This window comes from Helianthus annuus, chromosome 7 (assembly GCF_002127325.2).
Source record: "Helianthus annuus cultivar XRQ/B chromosome 7, HanXRQr2.0-SUNRISE, whole genome shotgun sequence".
Classification (NCBI taxonomy): domain Eukaryota; kingdom Viridiplantae; phylum Streptophyta; class Magnoliopsida; order Asterales; family Asteraceae; genus Helianthus; species Helianthus annuus.
In genome coordinates, this window is record NC_035439.2 from 96,237,052 (window position 1) to 96,259,599 (window position 22,548).

The 22,548-nt window shown below is 34.3% G+C and overlaps 2 protein-coding genes across 2 annotated transcripts; both read left to right on the forward strand.

Moving 5' to 3' along the window:
- Positions 1–384: 384 nt before the first annotated feature.
- On the forward strand, positions 385–3,228 carry LOC110910152 (membrane protein PM19L). The gene is made up of 4 exons (XM_022154865.2): positions 385–659; positions 1,847–2,024; positions 2,104–2,152; positions 2,885–3,228. Exons 1-4 carry the CDS (start codon positions 515–517, stop codon positions 3,077–3,079), a joined length of 567 nt encoding a protein of 188 aa, XP_022010557.1. The 5' UTR covers positions 385–514; the 3' UTR covers positions 3,080–3,228.
- Positions 3,229–9,209: 5,981 nt separating this feature from the next.
- Positions 9,210–11,005, forward strand: LOC118480216. Its single transcript, XM_035974944.1, has 5 exons — positions 9,210–9,389; positions 9,533–9,535; positions 10,066–10,772; positions 10,861–10,924; positions 10,994–11,005. The coding sequence occupies exons 1-5, from the start codon at positions 9,210–9,212 to the stop codon at positions 11,003–11,005; spliced, it is 966 nt and encodes a 321-aa protein (XP_035830837.1).
- The last annotated feature ends 11,543 nt before the right edge of the window (positions 11,006–22,548 follow it).

The window sequence follows — 22,548 nt, forward strand, 5'->3', positions numbered from 1 at the left end:
CTACAACCTACTATAGAATAAACAATAACATATTAGCACTCCTTCATAACTACATCCATAAATATTCAGAACCTACCGTGAATGTGAATGCTCTTAACCTATGTAACTGGGCCGCATGAGTTTTGTTTCATCCACTTTCGCTCTAATTAATAACCACTAAATCCTGTAGTATGCTTCGGTGGACAAGCTGCATGCAGTCCACGTGTACAAAATGAGCCCAAACCGACAAAAGCGAAGAAAGACCAAAATGGTTAATGGTGTCATGTCCGGATAAAGCCCAGGAATCCCTTTTGTTGTTTTCTACACAATTCTAAATACTTGTTGACCGACCTGGCCCACTTGTGTTCTATGCATTATAAGTTGTACTTTAACCTAACGCATTGCTTATACTCATTCAACAAACATCTGGGTCAGGCGTTGAGTGTTTATTAATCTCACATAGTTAATAGTTTGGGTGTGATCAAAGCCTCTTTCTCTTTGACACCAAGGTGTTGTGTGTGTGTGTGAAGGTCACATGAGTTTAACAATGGAGGTTGGGAAGATTGGTAGAGGTTTAATGGTGCCGATGTTGATAGCCAATTTTGTAGTGTATGTAATACTGGTTGGACTCGCTGCGTGGTCTATCGACAAGTATATCGACGGCGAACAGAACCACCCGCGTAAGCCCTCTCTTTACAAAATGGTTTGTTTGATTGTTTCCTTAACGCAGGTAGCGCGCTAGGGACGGCTGAAAAAACCGACCCAACATGAAAAATGCATTCGAAGTCTTTGGGACGAGTATTCTAGCTACAAACCTTATATTAGATTAGTAATTATATAAATTTGTAGAGGTTTGATACGGGTGTGGTATTAAGTGATACTTGTTTGCCTACTTCAAACCGTCGTAATTATATTTTGTATATACAAAAGGCATCGAGGGGAATAATGTCAGGTAGTTGTTTGACACTTCAACATTAGTCTTGCTAAATTATGTTTTTATCCCTAGTTTAAAATTACGATTTTGCTTCCAGTTGAAAATAAAATTTCGACTTTGCCCCTAGCTCAAAATTACGATTTTACCCTCGATTCAAAATATGCTCTTTGCCCATTTCAAAATTACGATTTTGCCCCAATTCAAAATTTCAATATTGCTATCGCTTTTTTTGGAAAACTACGATAGTGTTTTATTTTACTTGGTTGACTCAATGTAGTTTTTATTCTTGTCAAACAGCTGCCTAGCACTCGATTGTTGGGCCTTGGTTCTGACAAAATACTGTTTTGCCCCCAACTTTAAATTACATGCTTGCCATCGTTTTAGTTTTTTTTTTTTCAAACAAAACTATGATAGTGTTTTGGTTTAATTGGTTGACTCGATGTATTTTTTTTAGATCGTCTTATATCAAACTAAGAAATATTCGGTTTAGCGCGGTGGCGCATAACACTAGTTTATTATCTTTGTTTATCTGTATCGATATATTAAATATATTAATATAGTATGTAATTTTAATAAATACGGAAAACTGTTTTATATTTGTTATATACTTAAAGTTATTAATAACGTTTATATTTGTGTACTTGACAAATTGTATTTCAAGTTGGTTAATGAAAATTGAGATTGAGATTGGCAATCTTGAAAATTTTGGAGGTTCCCTGTTCACCAGTTACTTGTACGTTCTGATTCAAGTTACTACTAAGCAAATCTTAAACAGTTTTTGAAAATCGTCTTACTCTGTTTTACTTTTGTTATAATTCGAATGTCGCATTCATCTTGTTAAATTGTGAAGAAGTAACCTTTGTGTAACAAGATAAAATTGATTGTAAATTTAGTCGGGTGAGTTTTAGTGATAATGGTATGATTGTGATGTAGACTTGGGAGGGAACCCATCAACAACATACATGTTAGAATTTGGATTACTTGGAGGTGCAACCGGATTGTGCTCGCTCGTGATCGGGTTCATGCACCACCGAGCATGGCGTAGCGCGAGTTTGGCTAGTGCTTCATCATCGGCATTCATCTCTTGGGCTATTACTGCTGTCGCCTTCGGGTACATGATGAAAACCCTGAATTTTTTTCTACTTTTGTGTAACTAGTTATTTTTTCAACTGACAATTTTGTAAACATAGTTTCGTTTGGAAGGAGATCAAAATGGGAGGACGAAGAGGAAAACGCTTGGTAATGTAACTTATTCCTTAAAAACTAAGTGGGAAAATCACCAAAATACACATTTTTGGATTTCAATCAACACAGTGGCGAAGCTTGAAAATTTTCACCGGGGGGAGTCGGAAGTCACTGGACGTAAAAGTATATACCTAATTTTTTTTATAAAACCGGGGGATCGAAAACATATATACCTAAAAAAATTCTATACGAAACGTACATACATAACACTACTGAGCGAGCGAAAAGTTCGGGGGGTCGGGCGCCCCCTCATAGCTTCGCCCCTGAATCAACACTTGATCAAAATAAACATCGAAAAAAACACTAGATCCTAAACATTAGGTTTGTGCAATGATCAAGATAAGTGAGCGTAGCTTTCGTCTTGCCTTACGTCCCATAAAAAAGACCCAAGACCAAAAGATTTTTTTTTTCATGTATAGCATGAAAGGGCGAAATTTTCACTAGTTGTACTTGTACTTTTTTTCTCCGTAGAAACATGTACTTTATTCGCCCTTTCATGCCAAGTCCTTGTTTTTACACATGTACTCACCCTTTCATGCCAAGTCCTTGTTTTTGCACTTGATTATCCATGTGTAATTTTTTTATCTTACTTTAGGATTTGAATGGTTTTTTGTCAATTTTAATTTTAATAAAAAGTTGTCTAAAATGTCCATTTTGGTGATTTTCTATAAAATATTATGCATATTAAATTGTTCATCTACTAAGAATGGCCGTGTATAATTGCAGCAAACACTGGAATTATTCATAACAATATCGACATTCAGCCAAATGTTGTATCTCATGCTTCTACATGCCGGAGTATTCAGCCGCAAGTACGGACCTGATTATCTTAGCCACAGGGATGAAACCATTACCCACCGTGTACCTACCCAGTCTCAGCCCCAGCCCCAGCCCCAGCCCAGCACCTCCTCTTTGGAATAATTTCGTATCATACATGACAAAAACAGGAGATAATCTGTGTACATATAGTTTGATGACAAAAAAGCAATACATATTGATCTGGATTGTTTAGTATCCAAAAAGCAATACATATAGGTCGAGTATTCTAGTTGTTCGATTCTTGCATTCCATTTGATTATTGTTGTTCGACCGCCATTGTTTGAGGTCAGCGATTTAGGTTGGACGATTCCACTATTATTGCTCTTCAGTTTTTTTTTTTTTATTTGACGATTAAGTTTTTTTAATTCACGTCGACCAGGCAACAATTCTTGTTTAACGTTCTCAAACTTGGAGGTTATTAATGCGCAAGGTGTATGTGATCAAAGTGGTGAAAAAAATCAGAAGTTGTGTGATTAGTATGATGAAAAATAGTAGAAAGGTGTGTTTGCAATTAAAATTATGAAAAGAAATTACAAAGGTGTGTGCGATCAAAGTGAAAGCGTGGACTCGGTTAAAACAACATAATTTGGTCTGAATGAGGCAATAGAGCTCTTTAATTTGGGAGTACGGTAGCCTAATATAAAAAAAAATAGGTTTTCAAAAAGGAAAAAAAAAAGTAAAGATGTAAATTAATACTCGAATCTTTCTATCCCGGTGTTCTGGACCTATTCGAACTAATAATATAAAAGGAGTTTTTCGGTATGAATAAAAGCTTGTATGCTATAAAACCCAATTGAAATAAATAGATGAGAATATCCAAGGAGTATGTCGTTACACTATTTAAGATGTCAGCGATCGGCATAAAATCTTTCCAATTATATGGTTTCACATGGTTTAAAGTCCGAATATTTATTCTTCATTCCATTACATTTGTTTCTTTTTAACTTTTTTTATAAAGGTGTACCAAAAATTATTCATATTTGATTTCCCTAGATAAAGTGGGTAAATTAAGAAGGAAAAATTAGAATATTTGACTTGAAGAAGTAGAAAACAAAAATATGGATATTCCTTTCATCCTTTGACATAATTGGTTGAAGTTGAATGAAATTAATTAATTAAACACGAATATCCTGAAGAAAAAAAAACAAAAAACAAATAAATATCCCCTTTATTTATGAAAAAAAAAAAAAAAACTAGTCTTTGATTACGGAAAATTGACCGAAAAATCCGTTGTAAATATCAACAGATCCCACAAATACAGATTAAAATAGTTAAGTGTCTTGGATAATTTCCTGACGGAACCCATGAAATACCAAAAGAAAATTATTTGACTGATGGGTGACGAGTCTCACAAAATCTCGCAAAAAGAATAACTTGTTTTCAGGAAATCCCCTCAGTGACTCTTTATAAATATGACACATTAGAAGCTATCATGACTTTTAACTAGGGCTGGCAAATCGTGTCTTAGCAGGTTTAACAGGTATCTGATAACGCGAAAAACAAAAATTTTAAACATGAATACGACTCGTTTAACTACTTTATATCCAATGTCTATAAGACAGATGTATATTTTATGCACCTTGAAGGAGAAATAATGGATCCTAACTTTCAAATTTCGATTATTTTTAAAAACGTAAAAAATCACATGGTGTACTTTTCTGTTATCGTGTCTTAGCAGGTTACCTACAGGTTACCTATTGCCAGCCCTACTTTTAACACACATTAAGACATGTATGATCCATAATGTGACTTCTTATGTCCCATCATGCTCCGTCGCGGTCTATCATTAGACCGTCCATAATGAGGTGGTATACCACTGGCTTTGATGATCGCGCTCCATAGCGCCCGGCCACACCGCTACGGCCGGCGCTATTGGTTAGTTTAGTGCTCTCCTCGTGAAATACATAACGGCGTGACCTATTCTTCCCAACTCACACACATATACATACATACATACATACATACATACATACATACATACATACATACATACATACATACATACATACATACATACATACATACATACATACATACATACATACATACATACATACATACATACATACATACATACATACATACATACATACATACATACATACATACATACATACATACATACATACATACATACATACATACATACATACATACATACATACATACATACATACATCATACATACATACATACATACATACATACATACATACATACATACATACATACATACATACATACATACATACATACATACATACATACATACATACATACATACATACATACATACATACATACATACATACATACATACATACATACATACATACATACATACATACATACATACATACATACATACATACATACATACATACATACATACATACATACATACATACATACATACATACATACATACATACATACATACATACATACATACATACATATGTTATAATTGAAGGGGTTAAATAACCCCCTTACCACTACATCCTCTTGTGATATAACGACCCATAAATCCCTTCTCTTGCACTTTTCGCCACTGGTCGTATAACATCCCACAAGAGCTTTTTGACTACACATGAGATATAGCATGACTCATTAAATACATTAGGGTCAATATTGGATTAGTGGTTAATTAAGATCTATCAATGTCTTTTAAAACTCTATATGTATATCTAATCTGATTTAGAGTACAAATATGATGTAGAATAACTTTTTGTTTTCTGGTAACATGCCCACAACATGTTCGATCATCGACAAATTGCCCACCACCAACTGGATTATAATACTTGAATCACGAAAGCAAACTGATGTGATATATATATATATATATATATATATATATATATATATATATATATATATATATATATATATATATATATATATATATATATATATATATAGGGTGGGGTTCATGCGAGAACCACCTTTATTGCGAGAACCGCGAGAACCATTGTGAACGGATGGCAATTTTATAAATAAAAAAAAAATTAAACTCGCGCTCCCGGACGTCAGCGTTCAATTAAAACATGATCTATAGTAATTTCAAGTCCAACCAAACACAAACTCTCCCAAATCATATGATTTTCCCCCAAAAATCTCACAAAAACATTCCGATATCAATCGCCGATACTCAATATTCAATCGCCGATACTCAATGCCGCTCCCTATTCCAGCAGTTCATCAGAAAAATTCGCCATACGATCATCCTATTCAATCGCCGTCTCGAAATTAGGGCAAAAAACGGCCATACCGAATCGATTTAGGGCAAAAAACGGTAATAATCGGCATATTCGGCGAGGTTTACATATCACGAAGAGCATACTTGAAAGTTCATACAGCCATGTAAGTTCATACTATGTAATATCATACAATACTATGTAATATCATACAAAGTTCTTTGTGCTTGTTCATGTATGTGCTTGTTCATATAGATTACAGCCGATTATATAGCCGATTATATGTATGTGCTTGTTCATACTTACAACCGATTATATGTATGTGCTTGTTCATATAGATTACAGCCGATGTAGGTCAATACAATTATGTGTTAGTGATTGATTTGGAATGCACATGTGCATAGATTATGTGTTTGTGTTTTGATTTGGAGTGCACATGTGCATAATATTGTTGTATGTATGCACATGTGCATATTTATATTACATCCGCATGTAAATACGATTATGTGTTTCTGTTTGTTTTACAATGCACATGTGCATAATATTGTTGCGATTATATGTTTGTGTTTGTTTTGGAATGCACATGTGCATAATATTGTTGTATGTATGCACATGTGCATAGTTATATTACATCCGCTCTTTATTGTTTGTCCGAGGTACTGGCTACTGGGTTTACTGTCTGTGCTTTTGGGATCCGTATTTACTTCCCGAGTTGTTGATCTCCGGGTTAGTCAGCTGCATACATGTAGGGTCTATTGTTAATGCTGGTAGTTTGCTGCATGTTGCGAGTATTATGTTAATGGTGCACCAGATAACAGACCTACTGTTTGTACGTCTGCAAAGTGTGAGCCTAAAGCATAGTGCTGAATTTATGATGCTGCTGGATCTTAATATAGCCTCAAAATGCTTGTGTATGGCTGTTAACAGGGGTATTTTGGTTGAAAAGTTCCTGCGGTAAAAGTTCCAGGGGTATTTTGGTTGAAAAGGGTATTTTGGTTGAAAAGACTGAAGGTTTTAATGTTTGTTCGTGTAGATTACAACCGATGTTGTGCATATGTGTTTGTGTTTGTTTGTTCGTGTAGTATGCATATGTGTTTGTGTTTGCTTCATGTGCATAATGTGATAACTTATGTTTATACTTATGGTTTTGGTTCATATTTATGCTTGATTGGTATGCACATGTGCATAACGTGTTAGAATGCACATGTGCATAATGTGATAACTTATGGTTTTACTGATAACTTATGGTTTTGGTTCATATTTATGATTGATTGGTATGCACATGTGCATAACATGATAAAGTATGTTTATAATTTGTAACCGAATTTGTTTTTGTCGGGTCAATGTGTTAACATGTATGCATATGTGCATAATTATAGTTGCTTAGTTATAGTTATGCGCGTGTGTTAGTGTTAATATACATTATCCTTGTATGCAGTAAAATGGAAAAAAAAAACAAAGAAAGTTACGTTTCTACTGAAGCCGAGAGATGAAGGGTCGAAAAGAATGCCTGATGCGACAGAAGACGAGCATGCGGTTGTTAAACAAAAAGGTTAGAAAGTATTGAGAACTTACTGTTAATATTAGTATTGTTAATGACGCAATATGCATTTATGCACATGTGCATTATCAGTTTTTTTTTCAAATGTTATAACTCACGCAAACGCATTAATTTTTTGAATTCAGGTATTTTAAAGGTGGAAAAGAACGCACAAAAGGAAAAAAGCATACAGAAACGAAAAGATGCAACTAAATGTGTTGATGTAGAAAGAAGGACTAGCAAACGCAAACACGAAGAAACAACCAAAGGTTTGGATGTAACATGTAAGACAAAGAACAAAAGGATTGTAAGATCGCGAAGACAATTGAAAGACACCAAAGTTGATAACAATGATAGTGATGGTATGTGTTATTGAAAATAATTAATAAAAATTTGAAATGCACATGTACATTTTTTTTGTACATACATTATATAACATGTGCATGTTATTATGTTGATAAACAGGTTCAAATAAAGAAGTTGTGTCACCGAAAGTTAAGAAGACGGTGAGTAAAAAGGTTATGAGGGTATCTAACTGGCAATCGATACGAACACGCATATCTCCGCATCAACTTTTGGTGGGGTTAAACACATTCTCTAAACAACAGTTGGTAGCAATAAAAAATATGGGGTTTGGAAGTATTATGAAGCTTAAAACTGACAGCTTGCCAGCGAAGATGTCACATTTTGTGGTAGATAATTTTAGCAGGAAAGATATGGCAATCAAGTTGACTGTTGGAAACATTGAAGTTAACGAAACTGTTATTAGCGAGTTGTTGGGATTGAGAAACAGCGGGGCTGTTATAGAGTATAAAAAGAAGGAGAAAAAGAAGGATAAAGAGAATGAGGAGCAGAAAGAACATAAGGATGAACAAAAGGGGAAAAATAATGATAAAAACAGTGGGTCTGATATAGAATCTGATGTGAAAGAAGACGAAGACGAAGAAGAAGAAGATGAGGAAGTTGGGATATTGGCTGAGTGGAAGAATTTATACAAAGGGCGTACAATAACACCGAGTAGAATTGTCGATAGATTAAGAGATAACCCAACGGAGGATGGCATGATGTTTAAATATGATTTTCTGACATTGTTCATGAATACAATGGTGGAAATAAACAAAGATGGTAGATGCAAAATTGATTTTCTGAAATGCTTAGGCGAAGATGTGGCGGTTGAAGATGTGAACTGGTACAAGTATATTTGTGATAGCATGAAGATGAGCAAAGATGGATGGGCAACGGGATAGCACGTCAAAATATTTTAATGGTGCTCTTACAATATTGGTGGTAAGTTAAGTGTTATGTTTGAAATAAGATATATAATTAATCTGAATTTTTGTATAAATTATTTTGTTTTTAGTTTGTATATATATATGTATATATAGTTATCACATATGGTAATAATGCACATGTGCAGATGTTATATGTGGATAGAACATTGTGTGGGGACATCAATACGGTCCGAACATCGAGTTCATTATCATTCTGGACTAAAGAAATGTTGAGCAGAAGGCAGACATGGGAAATAAAGAATGGCGGTTTTGGAAAAGGGGCATTACGTGAAGGATATGTCGACACTCAAGTTGACGTGGAGCATGAAACGAAAGAGGATAGAATGAAGAAAGTGGAGCAAATGGTAGACAAGAATGAAGGCGAAAAGAAAAATGTGACGTTTGAGGTACGTATAATGTTTTAACATGATTTATTTATTTTTGTTTTTTTTGTTTTTTTATGCAATTATAAATGTGATCCAGTGCAATTATAAATGTGATCCAACTTTCGTTGATTATATTGTTTAAAATAATAATTTGTATTTTGTAGATTGTATGTGGTTGACATAGATATGTGTTAGGTTAATAGACATGTGGTGGGGTTAGTGGTTAGGATACGATGAATATGATACATGTTGTGCAACCTGATGCACATGTGCATAATGATGTGTTGATATGAACATATAATTTATGCACATGTGCATACATATAATTTATGCATATATGATATGTGCATGATGTTATGTTGATATGAACATATAATTTATGCACATGTGCATACATATATTTTATGCATATATGATGTATATGATACATGTTGTGCAAGATGATGCACATGTGCATAATGTTGTGTCGATATGAACATATAATTTATGCGCATGTGCATAATAAGAATTTTAATATGATTTGTGCAAACTGATGCACATGTGCATAATGTTGTGTTTATATGAACATATAATTCATGTTCTACAAGTTGATGCACATGTGTATAACCGTGTTTTATAATGTGATAAAGCTGCTGAATATATGCATAATGTTGGGTTGATATTACTAACTTTGTTTTATTGATGTGTTATTAATTAGGAGCATGTTCGTATGGTTGAAAGTTTAATGGCTGAGACATTAAGCAAAAAAAAGTTGTTAAATAAAGAGTTGGATGATATTTGTTACAAATATCCAAAGAATGAGAAGGTTGAAGAGTTGGTGAGGGAGTATGATAGAACGTTTAGAGGTGAAAACAAAATGTCGGTTTTGCTAAGCACAAAGGAGATGGGTGACAACAAAGAAAACAAAGTGATGGCGCGTGAAAAAGACAAAAAGGTTAATGTTAAAATCAAAGGTGGGATGAAGGTGTTTACAAGGTCAAGAAAAAGAAGTTTAAAAGATGAAGGTGATGTGTTAGACGGTGTATCAAAAAATGACGAATGTGGTGCAACGAAGGTCGATGGAGTGACACAAAACGATGGGGATATAAAGTTAGACAAAGTTATCGGTGAGACCATTAAGTGGGCAGAAACGGAAAAGAGTGTTATGAAGAGGCAAACACGTAGCAGGAAAGAAGTAGATAACACCGTACCGAGTTTTGAGTTGTTGTCACAAAGCTCGCAAAGCTCACAAAGTTCACCAGAAGCAGACATTGGAACAAAAGTGCATGCGAGTGTTAAAGATACAAAGGTAAACGCACATGTGAGTGGTAGAGATACAAATGTGGTTGACATGAATGAGCCATTAAATGATGATGAAAAAACGTTATGGCAATATTTGCTGACAACAATCGACAACAAACGAAGGTATGGACGTGAATTATAATGTTATGTTATTATTTGTTGTGACATAATAATTTAGAATTACAATCTGATGTACAAATTAATATTGTAGGGCGGAGAGCAAAAAATGTAATGTGGACGATAAAGAAATAGATGTTGAAAAGGAGAAGAAAGAGGTCAGCATGACATTCAAGTAAGATTAAATATGCATTAATTTTTATTTAAAAATCTGTTACATATTGTAGTGTAGGAAGTAATTTGTTTAGTAATGACATAAACTTTTGTCATATAAAGCATTTAATCAGTAAATTCAGAATAATTAGGTGGGTTGTTTATATTGTTCGCATGTTATAAGGGTCTGGTTGGTTGCGATTGATTAGGTTAGCGGCTGTTGTGATTTGAAGGGTAGTTAAAAATATGGTGTAGGTATATGGGCTGATGAATTTTGGCATAAAAAATATGGTGTATAGTATATGTAATGTATTTTATGCACATGTGCATACAGAACATAACTGATTGTGATTTGAAGGGTAGTTAAAAATATAGTGTAGGTATATGAGCTGATGAATTTTGGCATAAAAAAATATGGTGTATAGTATATGTAATGTATTCTATGCACATGTGCATACGGAACATAACTGATGTAATTTATTGTGACGATTACAGCTCAACTATTTTTGAAACCTCACATGGAATGACAACGCGCGCATTTTTGATAAACACATTGGAGGATGGGCAATGGATCTCACAAAACGTGATAGATTGTTGGGCGGCTATTTTGAATTACGAAGAGAAAAAAAAACAATACATCAGGGAAAAGGCGATTATGGTGTTATACGACAACTATCGTAAGTGTGTTATAATTCATGTTTAACAATCATATTTAGGATATTTATACTTGTGTGTGACATGTATTTATGTAACGTGCAGCCGGATTATGTGTTGAAAACGAAACAGACGGAACAACAGGCGTTTACAATATTAACTTCACACTTGAAGGAGGTTGTTGAGTGTAACAATAAAATGTTGGAGTTAAAGGAATTTAACATCATAATAATACCAATGATTGAAAGAAAGCATTTCTATATAATATGCTTTGATTTGGAGAACGCAAAGGTCGAAGTTATTGATAATATGGTGAGTAGCCGCGGGTTTTATAGAATGTCAGCAGGAAGAAGTTTTAAAGAAAATGGAACGCCATCTAAAGTGGTAAGTATAGATTTTTTATATTAAATGTTATATTTGAAAATAAGGATATATGAATATGACATGTAGTAACACTAAATATTATTATTTTTTTTGTTGTAGAAAAATTATATGGTTGGCTATTTGAAGAATGTTAAACATCCAAGCGCGGCACGCATGGCAGCCGCACCGTTGACGAAGAAAAAACTGGAATGGGCGACGAGCGATAATTTCAACGATTGTGGCGTGTTTGCTATGAGGCACATGGAAATGTACAAAGGGAGTGATGTCGAGTTTGAATGCGGTTTTAGTACGCAAAAAAATATTCAAGACATGCAATTGCAAAACATGAGGATGAAGATTGCAACAAAACTGTTACTATCAGAGGCGAACGTGTACAAGGCAACGGTTATGTACCTCGCAAGAAAAGCAATACAAAATTTGGAAGATGAAAGAATGAGGCAATTGTTGGAAAAAGAGCGAGCAAAACAAGAAAAATGTTGGGACACTCTTAGCAAATGGAAGAATGCGGATAAAGTTTGAGGGTAGTAGTTGTTCATGACACGTAGGTAGTATTTGAACATTAAACTGGTAATTTGGATTGTTTTGTTTGGTTAGGCATGTTAGATGGTTGTGTTGGGAAGGTAACAAGTTGATACAGTTATGATGCATGTTAAATTTTGGTTAGGTGTGGTTGGAATTAGATAATCATGTTACTAATAGTTGGTTGATATATTCAGAAGTTGAAATCTTAGCAAATTGGTAATGTGTAGTGTAAAAATTGTTGTGTTGGATATGTAATATGGTGATCAATGTTTGGATTTATAGTTCATATAGTTTGTTGTTTATTCACACGTGAATTAATTTGGTTACAGTAACAAGTTCGTGTTGTGTGTTGTTTATGCACATGTGAAATAATATGGTAAAATGACCATATGCACATGTGCATACAGTGTTATTAGTTATAAATGTATATGTTTGTTAAAATATGGAATGTTACGTTGATTAGTAAGTTAAATGACCCGTATGCACATGTGCATACAGGTGCATGAAGTGATATAACACAGTTGATAAGTAAGTTAAATGACTGTATGCACATGTGCATACAGTATGTGCATGAAGTGATAAAACACACAGAGATTAAATGTTAAGTTTGTATATGTAATTGGGTATAACTAACAAATGGTTTTAAATTCATAATAGTAACATGTATAATCATACATGTATGATGTTAAAAAATATTATATTGATAAACAGGTGGTTTTGAAAAACGTAAAATACAATTTATAAATACATATGCACATGTGCATATGACAAGTTAATCACCAATATCAATACTGTAAGTTAAATGGGTACTAATAAAAAATAAACAAAACAAACATTAGTAGTCATAATTAGATAGTAGTCATAATTAGATAAGTTCGCTAATCATAAGTTGTAATACATAATAAATCAATCAAGAATGACGAGCTATGTTGGATGGTTTGCGACGTCTAGTTGAACGCCTAAGGTTTTGATCAGGCTCAAAAGACTGTTCAGGTTCACGCCCAACATGTGTTTGCTCGGGTACGGGAGCTTTTTGCATAGAGACGGGGTATTCAGATGCATCGTAATCAGAAGAATTATACTCATCGATGTCATCATTGGTGTCATCGTCGGTGTCATCGAAATCAACATCAGTATCATCAGAATCAGAATCAGACGAGGCGGGTAGTCCAGCGGCGATAGCAGAAGCACGTTTAGCTGCTCGTGCAGCAAGTTTGGCAGCTTTGATTTTCTCGCAGTTGCGAGAATCATGGTCAAATACATACTTGTTGCATTTGTTGCATAAGCGGGCGGCTTTTTGTCGTTTACCGGCTTTCTTTCGTTTATCTTTAATGTTTTGACCACCGGGGCCGATCCGTTGTTTTTTGGTCCCACAACCTTTGTTTCTAATACCTTGCGGAGGATGAACACTTTTGCTTAGATTTGAAGGTATGTTTAAGATGTCACTAATGTTTGCAGTTTTTTGAACGGAACGAGGTTGAGGCTCACACGGGAACGATTCAAATACGCGGTTTCTGATGCGTTTGATCTCAGAAGATAAGGAACGTAGCTGATCAGGATTGCGTCTGAGTCGGGTTGTGCATTGAGTGACTAAATCCATTATTTCATTATGGATGATAGCAAACTCGCTGTTGTTAGATGAGTATATGTTAGATACGCTATGAACAACCGACGGGAGCGCATCTCGTTTCCAACGTGGAATGATGTAGTGGGACGGTATCCGTTCAATTTGGTGGTAACGGAATATACAGAATACATGTCGGCATAGGTATCCAATACGAGTGAACCCAAGACATGTACAGCTTACAGTTTGTTCAGGTACATTGAGCGACACCTGCACATATGCATAACATATATTATAAATAGAATGAATACATGAGTGGTAATATGAACAAGTTTAAATAATTGATTCAAATACACTGTTTGATATACGAACGAGTGAATAACATAAGATAAAATTTGATACATGCACATGTGAATAACAAAAAATTATTCAAACAGACAATAGGTATAACATAAGACAAAGTTTGATACATGCACATGTGCATAACAAAAATTTGATAAAACCAAAAAAAATTAATCAAACTGACGGTTACAATAGTTAGACAATAGGTATAACATAAGACAAAGTTTGATACATGCACATGTGCATAACAAAAAATTGATAAAACCAAAAAAATTAATCAAAATGACGGTTACAATAGTTGTAACATGACAAAAATTGATATATGCACATGTGGCATAATAAAAATTGATCAAACAGACATAACATGACAAAAATTGATATATGCACATGTGCATAATAAAAAATTGATCAAACAGACAGTAGACAGTTATAATATATATATTGAGGTTAATATGTAGTAATGGTATATTGGGGTAAGGACATACCTCGAATTCATTGACATAAGACATGTTTGATTTGCAGTGACGAACAGTGTAATTTTTTACGTCGGTTGTTCCAGGACGTTCAATTGGCATACAATGGAACATGCCCATATATATTTCTTTTCGAACTTCAAGAAACATAGACCATGTATATGTTTCGGACGCGTGTGCCTCTATGCGAAGACCGGTAGATAAGCGAGGGGTCGACATGTCGCTTTTAAATTCGAGATCTCGTTGTGTATGCCGTTGAGCATCGATACTGGTTTCAAAACACATTAAAAATTGAACTAATGTGTTACTTTCTGACGAGTTGACTTTAAAACGCGCGTTTGAGCTCTCACATCTGGATGTAGTCTTCATCAAACAACACATCGGTATCTCTCTAAAATAACACGGGACCCATTCGTGACGTATAGCAAACATCTCACAAAGCCACGGATGATTGTCTAGGTGATATTCGTCCATCAACACGTGCCATCTTTCTTCAAATGTTTGTGGTGTGATGAATAAATTCCACACAAGCTTATGTATTGACGAACGAAGAGTGGTATTATCAAGGATGTCATTTGAAATCTGTAAATGAGGAAACATGAATAATAAAAAAGTTGAATTATTTACTCATATTATATGGTTTAATTGGAGCCGTGTTAATATAAAAAAAATAGAGTGTTTACCTTGGACGGAAGTTTTCTCATTATGTGCCACATACACAAACGATGGATGGAGTTTGTGAAAACGGTTGATACAGCTTGTTTCATTGATGCGTCTTGGTCAGTGAGAACAAAGATTGGTTGTTTCTTATGTGCAGCCAGAAAGGTGTTTAGTAACCATGTATACGACTCTATAGTCTCATCGTATAACATGCCAGCGCCAAAGATAACACATTTTTTGTGGTGATCAACTCCGGTGAATGGCACAAAAATCATTTTGTATCTGTAAATAAAACATATGATATTAAAAAATTATTAGTAATTTCACATGATGAAAAAATATAGTATCTTACTTGTTGGTGTCATATGTAGCGTCGAATGCACACACATCACCGAAAGCCTCATAATTTCGCAATGATACGAAATCAGCCCAAAAGAAAGATCGCAACTCATTGTCAACTATGACACAATCAAAATAGAAATCATTAAGATTGGTAACTCGAGATCTCATGGTATGTAAGAGGATGTCTGCATCGCGTTCACCGATGAATGCACGTATGTCTCTAGAGCAATTTTTGAAATCTTCTGTTGTGCCACGAACATTTTGAGGTCCGCCTTTAAGTGATGCTTGAATGTTATGTGCAACAGTTGGGCCGATTTTGTTAAGACTAACTTTGTGAATGAACTGTTGCTCCTCAAATCCAAGTTTCCTGTTTTGTTTTAACATGTTGGCGTGATCGCTACCAATCATGCAATGGTTGTGCGCGGCGATGAAACCATATATTTTGTATTGTTCGGTAGCACGATCAAACCTCACTTTAATACGCGCACGGCACCCGGAAACTGTGAATCGGCTTCGTCTATGTTGTTTCTTGGATTTATCATAAATGGTTGGAGCATTTTTGGATGGAGCATTGGGGTCAGATTCTGTGACTCGTGGTTGTCCTTCTCTTGAACATAATATATATCTATGAGTGGAGATTTTCGTATTAGGATTGTCATGATACTTTTTGTTCTTCGATGTACCGATACGAGTAGAAAACCCGGATTGCGTAGCATATGTGTTGTACATCATGACAATATCTTCCCAATGGGTAAATGTACTATTTACCACAGGAAGGTATCTAACATCAACTTGAGGTATCCAATACGGGGTGCCATTAGGTGTAGCATGTATGGCAGCTGTAATAGTTCCTGTAAGAGATAATTAATAAATTAAATGATAGTGAGAAATAATTAATAAATTAAAAAAAATTGTCAACATGATATAGGGACGAATAGTATAATTGTAATTAATATGCACATGTACATTGGCAGTTAATGTACGATGTCATAAGTTATTGATTTGCAATCATAATGCATACGTGCATAAATTTGCATTGAAAACATAATTTGAGATAAAGATGAATAATGTGTAATATGAAGAACTTAACACAATACACATGTGCATATAACATTAAGTAATCATATTTTCAATAAAAAACAATCGTAAACATGCAATGCAGTTAACACAATGCACATGTGCATATTGAGTAATCGTAATGAACAACATACACAATGCACATGTGCATATAATATTGAGTAATCGTAATGAACAACATAAACAGTTGTGAACATGATAAAGTTATGAACATGATAAAAAGGAGTATATCATTGAACAATTCACATTTTACATAAAATGGAGTAATCGTAATGAACAACATACACAATGCACATGTGCATATAATATTGAGTAATCGTAATGAACAACATAAACAGTTGTGAACATGATAAAGTTATGAACATGATAAAAAGGAGTATATCATTGAACAATTCACATTTTACATAAAATGGATATAAAATACCTTTAGTTTCAAACCGAATGAACTGTAAATGTTCATGTTCTGTGCTTGTAGGTGCTGTACCAGTAGATGTGGTGGTACCAGTAGATGTGGTGTTACCAGTAGATGTGGTGTCAACGGGTAACGATTGATCAGGTAAGTTAGCAGTTTCAGAGCCTACGTTGCCTGATGTAAACATTGAATCAAGCGTCTGAATTTCAAACCCATGAAGGGTGTGTCGATTTGCAACTGGGTTTGCAACTGTTGTAAACACAGGATTGTAACTTTCAGTTGGATTAACAGCAGGTAAGGTATTGACATCAACATCAGACGGACCTACAGCAGAAATATCAGACGGACCTAAAACAGAAATAGGATTTACAATGACATTAGATGGGCCGCAAAAACTAGCATCTTGATGTGGATGATATGAAGAAGATGTTGTATGATGATCACCCGATGCAGAAGGTTCAACTCCAACACGAGATGAGTCAGACGAAGCCATTAGTATCCGAAATCAGTATACCAACGACGAAATCAGTATCACAATTGAACCCCCCGTAAAATGTGTAAGTACACGCCGCGGCGAAAACGTAGAAAAGCAGTCGCCGCCGTTAATATGTAGAAATCAGTCGCCGCCGTCGTTGATTATGCAAAATATCAAACGAAACGACGAAATCAATATCACAATTGAACCCCCCGTAAAATGTGCAAGTCCACGCCGCCGTGAAAATGTAGAAAAGCAGTCGCCGCCAGTCACCGTCGTGAATATGTAGAGATCAGTCGCCGTCGTCGTCGATTATGCACAATCTCAAACGAAACCCTAGTTTGAAAAAGACAACAGTGAACATTGAAAACGACGCAGTGAACAAGATATGAGGAGCGCGTGTTTTTAATTAAATACCATTAATTACAAGTTTGCCACGTGTTCACATTGGTTCTCGCGGTTCTCGCAATAAGGGGTGGTTCCTAACGGATCTTTGTCCTATATATATATATATATAGGTAGAGGATCCTGTACAAAGTCCATCTTTTGTAAGAAGTGTAAGAAATAATTTGGGAATGACAAGTGTCCCTCATCTTAATTAATTCAAAAGGGTATATTAGTAATTGTCCATTCTTATCAATTAATTGATTTCCAAAGATAACTGCCAAAAATATCAGGCGATATATTAGGGATGTGATTCGAATTCGATTTGTTCTATACATTTAATTGTTTACGGTAAGTTCTTGTTGTAGTGTTATATTCCCCAGTCAATAGTGTTATATTATGTACAGGTATCTTTAATCTCTTTTTCATAGTGTTTTATCCCCATCATAGTGTTTTAAAACACCACACCATGAATCTGATTATACGATTTCTCCATATAAAACACCATGATTTGAATCATAGATGTTTAAAACACCACACCATGAACAATGTCTCCAGATAAAACACCATGACTTGAATCATAGTAATGGTGTTTTAAAATCTGGGAATGTTTTGTATTGATAAAACACCACGCCATGAACAATGTCTCCAGATAAAACACTATGACTTGAATCATAGATGTTTAAAACACCACGCCATGAACAATGTCTCCAGATAAAACACCATGACTTGAATCATAGTCAATTTATCCAGTTGTTTTAAAATACCACGCCATGAATCTGATTATAGATCTTTTTATGATAACGTATGAAGAATATGCAACCAAAGACCTCCTACAATTAAGGTGAATCATTAATTCCGATATTTAAGAAAAAAGGAGTGAATGTAGGTGTTTTTGGTTGTGTAGGTTACGGTTACCATATTTCAAACATTGAAAAAGGCACTATTGCCCTTCAATTTTACATAAGGTCCCTCTAATTAAAACACAATTTACATTTTTATGCCCTATTAACCATTAGATCAAATATCCAATGGTTTAAAACACTTCTTACCCTTCTTACATTTTAGACACTTTTTACCATATCCCTACCCTATATATATATATAGGGTAGGGTTCCAGCGTGAACAACCTCCCAAGAGTGAACTGCGTGAACAGATCTGGACCCTTGATTTCCTTTTTAGTTGTTAAGGATAGGATTGTAATTATATAAAAAATTAGATTTAAATCATTATTTTAATAATTGAATTAAGTTACATCTTTCCTAATTTAAATTCATTATCCACATTATGTTTTATTTATTAATAAGATAATTATCAAAACAAACAACAACTCACCATATTTCAATTTTAATTTTTATTTCAGATTCATCACCAGAATTCGAATTTTGATTTTTAAGATCCACGTAGCCTTCATATTTCAACGGTATACACATGTGTACTTGGATATAAATAGAACAGTACACATGTGTACTCAGCATTGTACATATGTGTAATTAGCTACATAATACATACATAGAAACAATACCTGTAAAACTATTTTATATTTAACAAATTACAAGTTCCATAATGTTTTTCAAACCAAACAAAAAACACATAATTATAAGTTCCAGTTTCTTAAAAACAATAAACCCAACAAAATCAAAAAAACAAAAACCATAATCTTTTACAACTATTCGCCACGTTGTATGCTGAATCATCCTTATCGACAAAGCAAACAAACATATGTGAATCATCCTTATCGACCTCATACGTGAATCATCCTTATCGACCTTCCATCTCCACTTTTCTCGTTAACGACATCTCCTAAAATAGCACAAAAAAACTCAGCAACTAATACTTTGCATAATTCACAAGTGTACATCAACAACTTTACACATTCAATACACAAAAAATTATGAGATATCACAAAAGCAGACACTATACACATGTGTACATTGGGATAAAATTAGAGCAAAGTCAGAATACACATGTGTACATTGGGATAAAATTAGAGCAAAGTCAGAATACACATGTGTACACCGCAATAAAAACAGAGCAAAATCAGAATACACATGTGTACATCGCGTTAAAAACAAGAGCAAAATCAAAGAATTGAACAAAAAAAAAAAAAAAAACTCAACAACTAATACTTTGCATAATTCACAAGTGTATATCAACAACTTTACAAATTCAATACACAAAAAAAAAACGGAGATATAAAAAAAAACAGACGCTATACACATGTGTATATCGCATTAAAAACAGAGGAAAGTCAGAATACACATGTGTACATCGCATTAAAAAAAGAGCAAAAATCAAAAAATTGAAATCCAAAAAACTTAAATCGGAACACTAATAGTCCAGCAGATCAGTAAAACAAAAAAAGTAACCGGTTGCAAAATTAACGGTAACCCACAAGGGTATCAAAGCTAAAAGGGATTAAAACATGAAACGCTAAGTTGTACCTTAGGCACACAAGTTTGTACACACGATGAAAGCATGGAGTCAAGCTTTCAAACAAAGTCATCCTCTTTCATTCACAAACAGTTATACGTTCAAACATTCCTTTCCTAGATTTTGTTATTCAAACAGAGTAGTGACTAGCAACAATCTTTATCATCATTCACAACGACCAACAGGTTTCATTATTTCAACCCGGAAATCTTCACTTAAAATCACAAATCAGAAAACAGTATTCGTAACAAATAGCCACCATCGTAATCATCATTATTTCAACAGAATCCCTGAGTCATTGTTTCATTCATAAATGACCATTCACAATATGCATGACCAGGTTGTACCTATTGCATAAACAGTTGTACATTCATAGGAAAACCTAGTTCATCATCAATGTGAACAGAGCAAACGTTAATCATTTTATAACAAGAAAGTTTCACACGAATTCATCATTCATCAGTGTTTGTATTTGATATTTATTCATGTATAATATGCATAACATCTATCACACAAAAACATCATGGTTCAATCATGGTGATGTACTAACCGTAGGGATGCATAGAATTTACACTTGAATCATCTGTACTTCTTTGACCCCTAGAAAAAATCCGAGATGACGGGGGTTGCCCGAATGGAACCAAAATAGAATATGCATACTACGAACCGAACAAACATAACCACTTCCACTTTCGCCACTTGCCGTCGCCTGCCGTTCGCCGTCGAGACCCGCCGCCGCTGCCAACATCGCTATTCCTTCTCCGTTAGGAATTGATATAAAATTGAAAGAAATTGTTGAATAAAATTGAATAATAGAGATTTAAAACTGAAACTGCTATAATTTAGGAATTGATATATTCGAGAACTTATGGAAACTATTCAATTTCCCTGGTTTGAATTCTATGATGGTGTAATTACACATGTACCCTTATTCATTTAATTAAAGAGTAACAATTAATTAATTAATTACCATCATGCCATTCAATTTAATAATCAAGATCATAAAAATCAAGGGCCCAGATCAGTTCACCCTGGAGAAATTGTTCACGTTTGAACCTAATCCTATATATATATATATAGGTAGAGGATCCTGTAAAAAGTGCTCAAAGTGTGAGAAGTGTATTATAACACTATATATAATACTATATAACACCATATAAACACCGTATAACAATATGTAACACCATATAATACCATATAACACTTTGTAACACTATATATCATTATATAACAAATATAACACTATAGGTTGTCTGATAGCATGTCTATGATAGATGTATAGTGTTATATTTGTTATATAATGTTATATAGTGTTACATAGTGTTATATGGTATTATATGGTGTTACATATTGTTATACGGTGTTTATATGGTGTTATATAGTATTATATATAGTGTTATAATACACTTCTCACACTTTAGGCCCTTTTTACACTATCCTTACCCTATATATATATATATATATATATATATATATATATATATATATATATAGTGTAAGTATATGGAGAAAACCAATTTTATTGAGAAAACTTGGAAAACCAAGAATGTGTGGTCTAGATTAATCCAGGTAATATAATATTTGCACATGTTAGAAAGGTATATTTGTCATTTTTACACACTCCTAACACATCACATCACCTTTCACCCCATCACTTTTCACCAATTCCCCCTTCCCTATGTCCTTGTTCCCCCCCCCACCATCCTCCACTTTCTTCAAGATTTCAAGTAAAAATTCATATCTTCTAATTCATCCCTTCCAACCTTCTAACTCATCCCTTCCAACCTTCAAATCTGAAGATCGAAGCCACCATTGAAGATCGAAGCCACCATCAAAGCTCTCAAAGAAAAGGAAGCTCGGTGTCATTTTAATCACCATCAAATCTGAAGATCGAAGCCACCGAAGAT